The 13,808-nt window shown below is 43.6% G+C and overlaps 3 protein-coding genes across 5 annotated transcripts in view; 2 read left to right on the top strand and 1 right to left on the bottom strand.

Annotated features, from left to right (window-relative positions):
• Positions 1-578: 578 nt before the first annotated feature.
• Positions 579-4,248, top strand: clns1a (chloride channel, nucleotide-sensitive, 1A). The gene is made up of 8 exons (XM_035623475.2): positions 579-1,036; positions 1,793-1,929; positions 2,049-2,189; positions 2,463-2,573; positions 3,015-3,020; positions 3,133-3,306; positions 3,453-3,520; positions 3,834-4,248. Exons 1-7 carry the CDS (start codon positions 918-920, stop codon positions 3,518-3,520), a joined length of 756 nt encoding a protein of 251 aa, XP_035479368.2. The 5' UTR covers positions 579-917; the 3' UTR covers positions 3,834-4,248.
• aqp11 (aquaporin 11) lies at positions 3,993-7,440 on the bottom strand. The gene is made up of 3 exons (XM_035623474.2): positions 6,343-7,440; positions 5,705-5,821; positions 3,993-5,503 (listed from the first exon to the last, which is right to left on the bottom strand). The coding sequence occupies exons 1-3, from the start codon at positions 7,109-7,111 to the stop codon at positions 5,403-5,405; spliced, it is 987 nt and encodes a 328-aa protein (XP_035479367.2). The 5' UTR covers positions 7,112-7,440; the 3' UTR covers positions 3,993-5,402.
• A 1,741-nt stretch (positions 7,441-9,181) lies between these two features.
• pak1 (p21 protein (Cdc42/Rac)-activated kinase 1) overlaps positions 9,182-13,808 on the top strand; it is a 44,424-nt gene continuing 39,797 nt past the window's right edge. Inside the window, exon 1 of one of the 3 annotated variants that reach the window (XM_035623388.2) lies at positions 9,182-9,422. The gene's annotated coding sequence lies outside the window, so the exon portion shown is untranslated. The remainder of the gene's footprint in view (positions 9,423-13,808) is intronic. The other 2 variants (XM_035623386.2, XM_035623389.2) reach the window with 2 other exon arrangements.

A 13,808-nucleotide genomic window follows, 5' to 3' on the forward strand; every position in this document is an offset into this window, starting at 1 on the left:
TATGAGCAAACTATTAAATATGATACACAAAGAAAAAAATATTTGAAAATTAACCAAGAGGGAAATGTGAATATAGCAAGAATTACAGGAAACTTTATATTATGTCTCAAATTGTTCACAACTCTAAATATGAATGAATTAAATGTATTTCTCTATAGATAATAACATTACTGTGCATAAAAATTCTCCATGTTATTTTTTAAATGTATTATTTTTTTTAATTTATATGTATTTAGTTAGTTCCCCAGTTCTTTCAGTTGTCACTACATGACTTTAAATTACTGTCAGTTTTACTTTCTTGCTTTTGTATTTATAGTTAGCCTTTTTAAAAAGAGAATTTTTAAAAGTTAAGAAAAATAAAAACCTTTTGTGATTAATTAAGAAACGTATTTGATAAAAAACGGCAAATTTGATTATTTTACATAACATTTTCAAAATAGATGTGGTTGTAGTTGCACACCATGTCCACTGGAGGCATACACTCACTTCCGGTATGAACATTCAAAATAAAATTGCGTGGACGATGATTACGGTAATGAGGATTTTACGTACGAAGACGTAGCGACGTCGCTATGGTCGCGTGATTTATGACGTATTGACGCAGCGACGCATGTTGCCGCGATATTTCAGCTTCGCCGAGGATCAGTCAACGTCAACCAACCGAGCAACGTCTCAGTCCACCTCGTTGATGTTTTAGACTCTACACCGCCCATGTTCTCTCTCTCTGAGCGGCTCGGCCTGGTTCGGTTAGTCTCGGGACAAGACGCACACTTTCCCCGGTTCGCAGTTTGCCCGCCTCCGGCTGTCTGGTGCTCATTTAACTAAGAAGTTATCCCGGGTTACGTGGCACGAACCAGGTCAGTCAGCTCCGCGCCGACGCCACAGCCCGGTTCCTTTCCTCGCCGAACACTTTGAGGATGGTTTTACTGAAGAACCTCCACCCTCCCACCGAGGGCGTGCGGCACGAGCAAGCCGAGACCACGGCGGTGATGGACGGCCAGAGGCTGGGCTGCGGCACGCTGTACGTCGCCGAAACGTAAGTGATTGTTGTTGTTTTTTATTGGAAGCACCGAGAGGTTCACCTGAGTTTGTTCGAACGGACGTGGTGTTAAATTATTACCGACGTGCACAATGTAAACTGTAATAATAACATAGTAAATTGCTCCACGACGCCGTAAAGCCTCATGCCTCACACTTCCGTCTCTTTCAAAATAAGAGCCGGAAATTGTTTGTTTTTTTGTTAATGCGGTTTGAAAAGTTATTCAAACGAAGGGTTCACTCTCGCTTTTCCCACCAACACTGTGAATGTTTAATGGTTGTGTTCAATAATGGTACATTAAACACATACTTGTTCTTGCCACTGTGGTCGAATGAAGACGAAGAACTGATGTTTTTCAGTCTGAGCTCTGGGAAATGATCACAGTTTCACAATTTTCTGACATTTTTTGCTTTACGAACTACTAGACTACAAAAGAAAGTAACCCCTAAATAAGTATGAGTTGAAGCCCTACCCTCATGGCTTGTCAGCTGTCTATTGTCTTGTAATACAAAATCTAAAAGATGCTTTCACATACTGGCTTTTATACCCGACCGTCACTCAACTTCCAATCTCAACTAAAAATCCAACATTTCCACACTCATGGAGATTGTACACACTTGTTTTTTTTGTGTCTGGAAAAATACTCAGAACGTGTGAAATATAAACTTTCTGTGGTTATCTTTTGTTTGGACTTGTTTTCACATGCTTCCTGACATTGTCAGAAAAAAATGCTGTGTGTTTTGTTTTTCATAGGCGCGTGTCGTGGTTTGACGGTTCGGGGATGGGTTTCTCTCTGGAGTATCCCACCATCGGCCTGCACGCCATCTCCAGAGACGTCAGTGCCTACCCACAGGAACACCTGTACGTCATGGTCAACGGCAAACTCAGCGGTGAGGGGAACACCGTGTGTTCATGTGTTTATATGTTTCTGATATAGGGGAATAATCAGTGAATATTCGTCTGTCCGCTGGTACGAGTTTCAAGCTGTTCTCACCTTCATCCCTCCCAGGTGAGAATGAAGCAGAAATGGCAGAGAAAGCAGATGATGGTGAAGAAGACGAAGAAGACGACGACGGTGGCAGCAGCGGCGGTGATGATGAAGATGGAGCGATCACAGAGATTCGCTTTGTGCCCAGTGACAAGGCTGCATGTGAGTGATCTGACTTTTTTCCTGCCTGAACCTTTTTATTCTTCTGATCAGTTGTGAAAATATTTTAATTGCAGATTGGTAAAGTCACCACAGTGTAGCATCTCATTTTTGTGTGTGTGTGTGTGTGTGTGTGTGTGTGTGTGTGTGTGTGTGTGTGTGTGTGTGTGTGTGTGTGTGTGTGTGTGTGTGTGTGTGTGTGTGTGTGTGTGTGTGTGTGTGTGTGTGTGTGTGTGTGTGTGTGTGTGTGTGTGTGTGTGTGTGTTGTACATTCAGTGGAGATCATGTTCTCAGCGATGTGCGAGTGCCAGGCGCTGCACCCCGACCCAGAGGACGACGACTCCGACAACGACTTTGAAGGAGAAGAGTACGACGTGGAGGAGGCCGGTGAGGAAATACAGACACGCACAAATTCGTACATTCAAATAGATTTTATTTTAGGGAATGTACACTTTTGTTTATTTCAGTAGAATAATCCACATCCAATCCACACACGAGAAAACTAAATTCTCTTAACCTTCTTTTATTTATCGTTTTGTTGTTCCTTGATTTACTGTTGAATGCATCCAAACAGAAAATCCAATTAAATGGCTTGTTAAGATATTTGACATATAACATACACTGTTGTTGCTCTCACGTGTATGTATAATATAAAAGTAATATACTCCAGGTTCCGTGTGTTTAACTTGAACAGAAGTTCAGTTTTTCATCCGACAGAATTATATGAAATACTGTGGACTGAATTGAAAATTTTGACTCTTGGTTATGTTCTCCTTGTGTCCCTGTTTGTTTGTCTCTCCTTGGTTGTTTTGGACCATTTGGTTGCAGAAGCAGGTAAGACGTCCCAACAGACACCACTGCACATTTCCATAACTAAACTCCTTCTATTGAACATTTTTATGACAGGAGTACAGGACATAATGTGTCTGTGTCTTCCTTCACCCAGAGCACGGCCATGCCGACATCCCGTCCTTCTACACCTGTGACGAGGGTCTGTCGGCGCTCACGCAGGAGGGCCAGGCCACACTGGAGAGGCTGGAGGGGATGCTGGCCCAGAGTGTCGCTCAGCAGTTTCACATGGCCGGAGTCCGAACCGAAGAAGGCAAAAGCGAATTTGAAGGTTTGAGACCCGGCTGCGCTCCAATTGTTTTGTATCAGAAAGTTAAATCATCTGTATTAAAATAAATATGGATGATGTTCATTGTAATCATTTTTTTAGTTTGTGGGGACTTTGATAATTGAGTGTTTGTTTGCTATTGTTGACAGACGGAATGGAGGTGGATGCAGGAGCGATGGAGGCGGGTCAGTTTGAGGATGCAGACGTTGAGCACTAAGTAAGTCTCACTGTATCCAACAGTACTTTTCAGATTCCTGACGATTTCCTGTGTAAAGTAATTTGTTATCACGTTAGTTTAGTTTCTGTCAAACATTTTTTTAATTGTGTGACTTCTAAGAATTTCAAAGTATATTAAAGAACTCAATAACTTTGACCAGTGGCTAGAATCACCAACACAACAACAACAACAAAATCAATGATTAATCAAAATGACAAACATCAGAAAAATCTTTGTAAATAACTTTGTGTGAGTAGAATCTGATAGAACATTGTCTGAGGTGCATTCATGTGTTTTCTGACTCTTTGTGCAGATGGGAGTCATCTCAGAAGCCAATCAGAGCACTGGAGATGCATCATGGGATTGGAAAAGAGGACCGGGGCATTTCTTTCAGGCTACTAGCTCTTACTCGTACTCTCTTCTTGTTCTCGATATCAAACTGCAAAATATTTCCTCTTTATTTTGTGTTAAATTGGAGCTCATTGTGTTGTAGGTTTTCAGCTCCTCCACCTCCAACTCTAGTGGTTTGTCCAGTTCACCGGAACAATGTGTTCTGCACTTATGTAATGCAGCCAAGTCGGAAATTACAAGATCCTTTCGTTGACTGTAGAAAAAAATAAGTTTGTTTCTGTTTTGTGCCTGAAGACAAATTTAAAATCTGACATTCCTGCAGAGGAAATTAACGTTGTTGTATCAAATTGTCAATAAATGCATAGTTTTTTGTAGGAGTTTCTTCGCTTGATTCGTTTTTACTGAATCGTTTTCTAAAAGCGCCGTTAAACATTTGTTTGTTATCCTCATGCAATATGAGTCGGTCGATCCCTGTAACAAACCTATGCCAAATTATCAGGTGGACAAAATGAACGATAATGTTGCTCTGCGACTGCTCGATGTGCAAAAATAAAAAACTGTTCTCTGTAACAAGCATGAAGCAGAAAATAGTGATTGACACTGTATTTCTACTGTCTTACTGTTTTACTAAGTCAATTTACTGTAGATTTAATAAAACCTGCAAAAAGAAATCAGAAACATCTTTACATGGTCACTACAACTGCTAATCCAGTAATTTCTGCCGTAGACTGGGCTCCATTTAGACGTATTTATAAACCAGTCAATCTCATTTCAACAGTTTAATCTGCCTTTCCAGTTTTTTTTTTACAGAGAATTCAAAGGCACCAATCAGATTTGTGCAAAAACGTGTGCAAAAGAACACTACATTCATGCACTGTGCTTGGCTCTAGAATGTCACATTAAGTATAAACATGAATCATATACAATCAATGTTTAGCAATATATATACTATCATCCATTATTATTTTAACAGTTAAGTAAATTAGCTTTAGCAAATGTTCTACAACAGAAAATAATACTTGGCTCAGTGTATTATTGCAGCTACAAAACTTGTATTAAGTGTTTGGCAAAACCAGAAAACAGGCAAGTGATCTTTTTGAGTCTGAACCAAATGTGTGGATCCAGACGAAACTTTCATAAGTCAAAACTCGTGCAAATTTTGTTGTAGCCCTAATTGTTGATATTTCGGTAGTGATATTAGCTCTGGGTGGTGAAACAAAAAGTGTCTAAAAGTTTTAAATACGATGGATCAACCACATGTGTTGTAAAAAATTTGACTTGCTACACTTGATTGCCCTGTTTTTAAAAAAAAATATATATATAATAATATTAGAGTACTCTGTTTACTTACAGTACAAAATGTGCTCTTGAGGTGAAATTAACTTCTGTCTGCATGTTGTCATGGTCGTTTGTGTGTCTTTTTAAGACGTGCACATCAGTGTTCCTCTTTCTTTAACATCTGATGACTGAGGTCAGCAGCGGGTTAAAAGTGTCCACGTGTGTCTGGTATATGAAATGTCCCTGCGAAGGCTCACGTCCTCTTCTTGGTCTCCAGGGAGAGATGGGGAGATGAAGATGTCCTTGACAGCCGGGGGACAAGTTTATCAAACAGCAGCACGGAGCTCATCATACCTGGAACAGCAGGTAAGAAGGGCGGGATGAAGAAGAGGAACATGTATAACATTGAATATTCACAGATTTGATTTGCTTTAGGAAGACAATAGCTCTCAATTACTATCTTTAGACTTTCTGATACATTTGAGGGACTCTTTTAAAAACTGAAATAAATGTTTTTAAGACTTCCTGCAGAGTTTTTACATCAGCGGATCTTACCCAGCAGTGGGCCGAGCCAGTAGACCAGACAGTACTCCAGGAAGGACGGTCCACTGCAGGGGAACTGTGTGGAGAACGCCAAGGCTGGGTTAAACACTGCTCCTGTCATACTGCCACCTGGAAACACACACACAAACACACACACACGTATCAGTATAGGACAGCCATGTTCATCAACAGCTCCTCAATGAACAAGTTGAATGTTCTCTTAAATCAGTTGGAGGTTAATCTATTGCTCATTGTTCATCGAGTTCAAACAGAGAACTTGATGCGACATCAAGAGACTAGTTCTGAACAGTCTTGCTTATTAAGTGTGTTCAGATTGAAAATGTCACAAAACGAGTTATTCTTGTAGAATGAGGTAGTCGAACTGGGTTTTAATATAAATTTTTGGGGGTAATTTTTTTCTCCTGAGGAAGACTTGCTGAGTTCTCTTGTAAATGCTGAGGACTGATCCATCGGTGTGGCTTGTGTATTTGATCATCATCAATTTTCTTTTAAACTCAATTCTGCTGCAGAAGTGCCATTGACTAGGACACTGAGGTTGACCTTTGACCTCGCCCTAGCACATCTGCGCTATATCCACGTCATTCAAGTGACGTTGAGACAAACGTCTAGATGGAGGCACACTGTCACACCTGCATAAACCACCGATGCGATGACCGCAGCCACCGCGTGCACGCGGTATTTCTCCTCCACCGATCGCGTGTGCGTGATGGCCGTCTGCACCGCGAAGGCGCACGCGAACTCCACGGCGGCGGCCCTGGGCAGCGCCGCGTGGATGGCGCTGACGCACCGGTAGCCGAGCAGCTTGTGCCGCACGTGCAGCCTCGACAGCCCGAGACCCCAGATCACCGGCACCGCGGCGCGCGCAGCGGCGGCGGCGGCGAACTGACACGCGATTCGCCGCAGGGCGCACCGGCCCGTTATCCTCGAGCGGTACGCGTGCTCCAGTGTGCCGGAGGGGTTGCCGATCGCGCCGCCGAAGGTGAGCCCGTGCACCACGGACGCGAGGTACGTCAGGGTGAGCGCGAGCCGGGGCTCGATCCCGCCCACGTCGGACAGCAGCTTCAGCTCGTGCGTGCAGCAGCACAGCTGGAAGGTGGACACGAGCTCCACGGCGCAGACCGAGAGCCCGGTGCCCGCGAGGGTGCCGCTGCTGAGCAGCCGGCGGGTCGCGTCGCTGAGCCCGACGATCCCCGCGAGCATCAACAGAGACACCGCCACGTCTGCAGTCATTTCCTCGGGTGGGTGGGTGTGTTGTCTGTCCGGGACTGTCCGATCATTGAGCTGCTGCTGTCTCCTCTCCGGCCTCTGGCCTCTCTCTCTGCCACTGTCTCTGCCTCTGGTGAAGGGGAGCCTCAGCTCTGTTCGGTTTCTGGGGCTCTTTCCGGGAGGATGCGGCATCCAAGCGGCAGCAAATGAGCATCACTCACGGTAGCTCACATGGTGCGGAAGTGACTGAGCTCCACGGTCTCCCCCTCTTCTCCATCCCCTGTTGGTATTGCTGCTCCTCTTCTTCTTCTATCTTCCTACTTTTACCTTTTTTTTCCTTTTTTTTTCTCCTTCCATCTCTTCCTTCTTTTCCTTCCCTTCCATCTTCTCTTGGCGTCCATCCTTCCCTGTTGGTGTTATTGTCATCGTGATAATAATGTTAAACCATATTTGTGACATTTTCCCTCTATATATTTGTGCTGCATCCCTGCAGCCCTCACCTCCTAATTCTCCAATGTGGTGTCCCTCTGTTTGTTTACTATGGGCAGTGGTCCACACGCATTATTACCCCCAGAGGGTTTTCCCTTAATGTGGGCTGATCATCACTAAAATCATTGGGTAGACGACTATAACTAGAGCACAGGGTGACTGCTAACATGCATCACCAGACACATCTACAGTCTATTGCTCTGAAGTGAGAGACGAGACAAGGAGAGCTGTTGTGTTTTTCTTGTCACTTGGACTCTCCCATCTACATTGTCCGTCATAACACATATCTAACCTCCAGCCTGAGCTTTCAGATTGTCAGCTGCTCCCTCACAATTCAGGCCCGCTGTTCCCTTCAAGACTCACTGGAATTTCTTTTGTCTGATCTGTTTTACTACACAGACAAATGCTTATGTTTTTTCCCATGTGTCACTTTGCAGACCAACCTGAATCATGATCAGGTTGTTGATCATTTAGGAAGAAATGTTTGCAAACTGAAAGGCAACTGAAATTTCTTTTGTCTGAAGTCTTCAGATTCTGTTGATTTCTCAGGCCAGAGCTCAGAGTTGTTCCACCGTATCTATGAATAAAATGATAGGGTGACTTTTACTTTTACTTTTTAGAAAAGTGACAAAGCCTAGAGATTTAGTCTGCTCGCATTTCTTGGCTATGATACATCACCTACAGTGTTATAAGTGAAGTTCGTTAATAACACCACTAGATGTCGCTGTCTCATTATTTACATCCTGTAGTTTCCATCCAATAATGAACATTGATCTGTTTTTGGAACATTGAACATTTAAGTATTGAATTGCGTTTTTCAAGGAAACAATACATGATGTCTTCAAGGATTTAATTATGCAGGGCAAGCTAAATTTAAATATTGGTTAGGTGGAATGGAAATGAGACATTATTAGAGTACAAAGTTCATATCCAGTTTATTGTAGATTTAAGTTTCATTCGTGTTGTTTTGTTTCTGGTTTGTTCTAATTTTCAGAATTTGACAAAGAAATCGTTTTTGTATGAAATCTAATGTTGGAAGTTAAGTAAATTTTGATTGTCATTTTCCCTTTTACCCCTGGTCCTGCAAAGCACTTTTCTTCTTCAAACAGTTGTTCCTACCTCAGTTAGGTTTTCAAAGACCTGGTGCAATCATGAACACATGACAGTGTCTCAGTCTAAGGTATTAAAATAGCTTAACACAAAGCCCAAACACAAGCTTATGTGTGCAGATGCTAGTCAATTTGTGATTTCATTTGATTTTGGCAAAAAAGAAAGAATCCTCCAGTGATTTACACATGCCATGAAAAATGGCATTCGTAAATCTTGTGTAATCATCTGAGACATTTTACCAAAAGCTATACATGATATGTGATTGGACATGATACATTTTACGTATATAACATTATTCTTTCTATCATCATTATTATCATCATTGCTGTTGTTTAGAATCAGCTGTTAGTTTTCTTGAATTTCCAGAAGGCTAACCTGTGCTAACTTATAAATTCCTATTTCTTTTCTTTGTGTTTGAACCATTGAGAGAGTTACACCTGAACGCAACGACCTTTTGCGAAGGTCTGGAGGGAAGCTGGAACATCGGCGGCTGTGAACGCACCACCGCTCGCTCGCTACCGGCGAGCTCCTCCGACCCGCCCCGGAATTTTTGAAACGGACATTCGCAGCAGCCAATCGGCGACGGGCGGCGCTGTCCAACGACCAATGGCGTGTCCGTGTGGGCCTCCGATGAGGGGCGGGTGGTTCAGTGCAGCAGGGTTTCTCCGAGCCCGGCTAACAATAGCCAGGGATCGGCAACTTTACTGTAGAGAGAGAGAGAGAGAGGGAGAGAGGGAGAGGGAGAGAGAGAGAGAGAGAGAGAGAGAGAGAGACAGAGAGAGAGCGACGGAGCGGAGCAGAGCAGAGCCGAGAGGAGAGTTTGCCGAATACATGAGACGGCGTGTCCCGGTGTCGGAGATTATCACGCAACATTCTGGCATTTCCACCAGCACCCGGACGAGCGGTGAGTGAGCCCGTCGACCTCATGACTGAGGCTTGAAATGCATCAGTCTTATCTCCGTTCTCAGCCCAGGCACGGTGCGTGGTGAGTGAGGGGCTGGTGTGCCCGTGGAAAGGTGGAGGAGGGGGGGGTCAGTCAGTGGTTTAGGCTGGGACCCACACGTCCGTTCTCTTACATTCCGTATAGACACATCCATTTCTACTCTCGCCCCGGACCCCGCAGGCCCGTCAGCCCCGCACAAGGCGACGAGTCGCAGGAGGAGGATGGTGCTGCTGCTGGTGGTTGTGTGGTTGTTGTTGTTGTTATTTATTTAATTACACCGGTTTCCTCCCAGTTTACCAGCAGCGCTGTGATAACACAGGAGCTCTTACCGGCGACAGGCCGAGTGACAAATGAATGAACGGATGAATGAATGAGTGGATGGATGGATGGATGGATGGATGGATGGATGGACGAACGAAATCCTGGCAGCTTCCACTTCTCCATGTCTGAAACCTGTCTGAGAGGATACCTCCTCCAACGTGATTCATCACAAAGTCCATTCCCACATCTCTCTCTCTCTCTCTTCTTTTTTTTGCTGTAGTCCGAGAATAGACACACTCTGCGCTGCTCTTCTCCTCTTACTGAAATACATTTGCATTTTGACTCTATTTTTGATATATTTTCTGACTGCAGATTGTAATCAAACCTAAGGAGCCTCTATAGAGAGCAGACATCCACTCTTACTTTGAAATGATCTCTGTAAGAATCCCTCCAGTGTTCCTAGTAAGGCTGCCAATGTGTCTTGGTGTAGAGACTTTACATTGACCTCATGTCATTGTGCCATTCAGCAGATTCCACATCAAGCTTTCGTCTCTTACAATTGCAGTAAACCGTGTAGTTTTCTATGAAACGTGTACAGCTGTGTGTCTGACATCGAAGCTCCAGTTTCCACATGGCTCAGCAGAAAAAAATCAGTGCACTTCTTTAGTCCTGGAGAGTTCAGTGTGTGTATTCAGTGAACGTGTCCGTAGATCATTTTTTCTCTTCGTGGCATTGGCAAGTCAGAATGTGTGTGTGTGTGTGTATCTGCTGCCTCTTATTGATTACACAATCAGCCAGCTCTCATCTGGCATTTTGTTTTTATCGCCATTTAGGACTTAATTCCCTTCTCATTAGTGCCCATTGACCCTCGAGCCTCATTTGTGACTCAGCCTTTCTCCGGCGGAGTTGGGCTGACGTTGCCCTTTGCTCCCTGTTGTTATAAAATGTTTGAAGCAGATTAAAAGCGGTTGGTCGTTTGGGGATTTAAAATTCTTGTTTTTTCCCCCCTCAGAGTCTCTTCAGGACTTCCCCTCCTCAGTGTGAAAACCTCTGCTGTAGGTTACATTACTTAATATCCAAACTTGGACCATAACGTTAAGAAAGTTGAAATAAGTCTGTAGAAGAATGTGTTTACTAATGTTATTCACCCATTGATTTGATTCAGAGAGAAATGAATGATAATGTTCTGATCTAAGTTCAAAATCTACTTCCCAATACAGTCCTGAAATAATTGACAATCTAACCCATTAAAGCCACATTTTTCATTTACTATATTAGACCTGAACCAATTAAATAATTAATATATTAGTCAATCAGGAAAATTGATTGATAATTGATTATCATATTTCTTATTTCAAGCAAAACGCTTTACATCCCATTGTTCTCGTTTCTCAAAAAGACTCTGGCAAATGAACCTGTTATGCTGACTGACAGATAGATACAGTAGATATTTTATTGATAAAGGCGAATGTTAATTATTTTCTGGTATATTAATCGAAAAAGGAGATAATCTTACTAACCTACTTTAACTTAAACTTGAAGGATGATGCAATTTCACTTGTTGAAATTTTCAAACCCAGGACCCCGTCATGTTTTATGACTTAGAGACCCAAAGGAAACTGATGTTCATCGCTACACGAGCGTGCCTTGTTAATTAAACCCCAACTTTACAGCAAAATGTGAAATGGACTTCCGGGTTTGGCTGAGCTGAACCCCTAGCGGCAGCACAGTGGTTGCCATTGAGATGTGGGTGTGGCTAAAGGATTGTTTTATGGCCCCGTGTGAAGCAGGAGGCCACCCAGTTGTCGCCTTGACACCTCGGCAGCATTACAGAGAGAGAGAGAGGAAGGCTGGGAAGAGTTAATGACCCATTTGGCTCCTGTGGCTTCGGGCTAAGCTACTTCAGGAGTAAGAGGGGTGTGTGTGTGTGTGTGTGTGTGTGTGTGTGTGTGTGTGTGTGTGTGTGTGTGTGTGTGTGTGTGTGTGTGTGTGTGTGTGTGTGTGTGTGTGTGTGTGTGTGTGTGTGTGTGTGTGTGTGTGTGTGTGTGTGTGTGTGTGTGTGTGTGTGTGTGTGTGTGTGTGCGCCTGCCTGCGTGTGTTCTGTGTTTTATATCACGTGAATGTGTGTGTTTCCCTTTTGGCCAGCCTTTGGTCTCTGTCTCACCTGTCGCTGAAGTTATTTTTAACCCTGAGGTTTGTTGGCTCTTAGCAGATCTATATGAACTGTTACTGTAGAGGCAACACACACACACACACACAACGCACAACACAACACATAAGAAGTGACTTCCCAGCTCTACATGCAAATGCACACACGCGTCCTTTTCGTTTGCGAATGGTCAATGTTTGTGCATGTGTCTGAGGGTGGGTGTTAGATGGACAGTTTGAGAGTTTCATTTGAAGAAAAAAAAATGATGTGGTGGTCAGTGTTATTATTGTGGTGGTGGCCACAAACTGGCCCAGAACACAGTCAAGTACACCCCTGCTTATAGATCGTGACCATGTACGGCTAAAACACACCTGTACTTAGAGCTTTCCACTTGTGATCAGATCACCTGAGAAGATGGATGTTAATGTAGGTCTAAACACTTTGTAAAATACATGCAGTTGCTTTCTTGCTTAGAGCTTCATGATTTCAACTTTTGTGTTGAGCAGACAAAATATGGCATGTCGGTGAGCTTTAGAGGTGCTGGTAGTCGGATTTTATTACCCTTGGGCAGAAGTAGGCCATTTGTGCCCCTAAAATGTCCCACTTTTTCCCTTTTAATTGGTGGTTTGGTGCAGAGTCAGCAGGGTTGCTAGCATTACTGGACTGTGGCGGTGAAGAGGGAGAAGTGTATGGGATCATCGGGAGGAGATGAAAGGTGTCGCTGCGTCAGGCTGTACTGCAAATATCAAATGCAGCTATTCAGTGGCAGATTTCAACAATCAATGAACCAAATAACTTATTAACATGGATGTTTTCCTGTACAGTATAGACACTCACTCACACAAACTACCAACATAAATAGTAATATTGGCTGTGGAGCAGCCAGAAGCCTGCCAGCAGCTGAATAATGGATGGTCTGTCTGCCTGCAAGGCTGCTGGGGCTGCTGAGCACGGCGTCTAGACGAATACCGACGGAGCAACACGACATGCACTCCCCTCCTCTCTCCATGAAACAGACCGGCTGGATGAATCCAGATGAAAGCTTTGAACCTGGATTGATTTTCTTTTCTTTTATAAGAAAAAAGTAATTTATCCGCTTCATTGATGTGGGGGCAGATGAAAGGAGAGGGTGCATCTCTAGGATATTAATTGTATGGTTCAGGATCGACAAAGATGCCCCTATACTGTAATTACTATTAGACCCGGAGAGAGAGGTTTAAAATATTCCACTTGACTCGCACTGCTTCAGTTCAGTTTCATTAAAGCAGGCGTCAGGACTCTGGCTGATTACAGAACTCACCACAGGAGAGGAAAAGGCTTTTACAAAACTCAATTTTAGGGTTTACATCAGTGAAATCCAATTTCTTTTCTGTCTGAAGTCAGATGCTCTTATTTTCTGTTGTACTACAGCTCATTTTTGTCTGTCATCAAGTTACTCACCGAGTTGGCGTTAGTCATCTCTGCCAGACAAATGTTTTTCACATTGCTCTTTGCTGTAAAGAGATAGAGGTGAGGTTAAAAAAAAGTCATTGGCCTGCACGTCTTGCATGATTGTGCGTTTTGCCAACCCTGGTGTTATTCGCTCTGCTGCTCCCAACTATTTTTTGACATTTACACACCTGCATATGCGCATCATGTGAGCGAAGTGCTTGCACCGTAGAGCCCAGCTGTCGCGAAGTAGAGCAGTGCTGCAACACCTGCAGGCTGAAGCGAACAAATCATGAAAGAGGACCAAGAAAGGACTGGAATATAGTTAGTCTGCTTTATTTAAGCTTCTTAAGGCAGTATTGATTACCAAGAGGAAAATATTAGAGCAACATCATTAGAATGAGATATTCCAATGCTGATCATACATTTGTGTGCGTGTGTTAGGAGCCCAGAGACCATATGGTGGAGGAACCACCCACTCATCAGGACCAACCACACCTTCCAGTGAC

The sequence above is a fragment of the Scophthalmus maximus genome, chromosome 11 (assembly GCF_022379125.1).
Source record: "Scophthalmus maximus strain ysfricsl-2021 chromosome 11, ASM2237912v1, whole genome shotgun sequence".
NCBI lineage: Eukaryota > Metazoa > Chordata > Actinopteri > Pleuronectiformes > Scophthalmidae > Scophthalmus > Scophthalmus maximus.

Excerpts from the sequence above, each read along its gene's own strand:
- aqp11 (XM_035623474.2), bottom strand. The coding sequence starts at position 7,111 with ATGCCGCATCCTCCCGGAAAGAGCCCCAGAAACCGAACAGAGCTGAGG. Across the intron at positions 5,822-6,342 it reads CGCATCGGTGGTTTATGCAG|GTGGCAGTATGACAGGAGCA; the intron begins GTGTGACAGTGT and ends GTGTGTTTCCAG. Across the intron at positions 5,504-5,704 it reads CTGGCTCGGCCCACTGCTGG|GTATGATGAGCTCCGTGCTG; the intron begins GTAAGATCCGCT and ends CTGCTGTTCCAG.
- clns1a (XM_035623475.2), top strand. The coding sequence starts at position 918 with ATGGTTTTACTGAAGAACCTCCACCCTCCCACCGAGGGCGTGCGGCAC. Across the intron at positions 2,190-2,462 it reads GCCCAGTGACAAGGCTGCAT|TGGAGATCATGTTCTCAGCG; the intron begins GTGAGTGATCTG and ends TTGTACATTCAG. Across the intron at positions 3,307-3,452 it reads AGGCAAAAGCGAATTTGAAG|ACGGAATGGAGGTGGATGCA; the intron begins GTTTGAGACCCG and ends TATTGTTGACAG.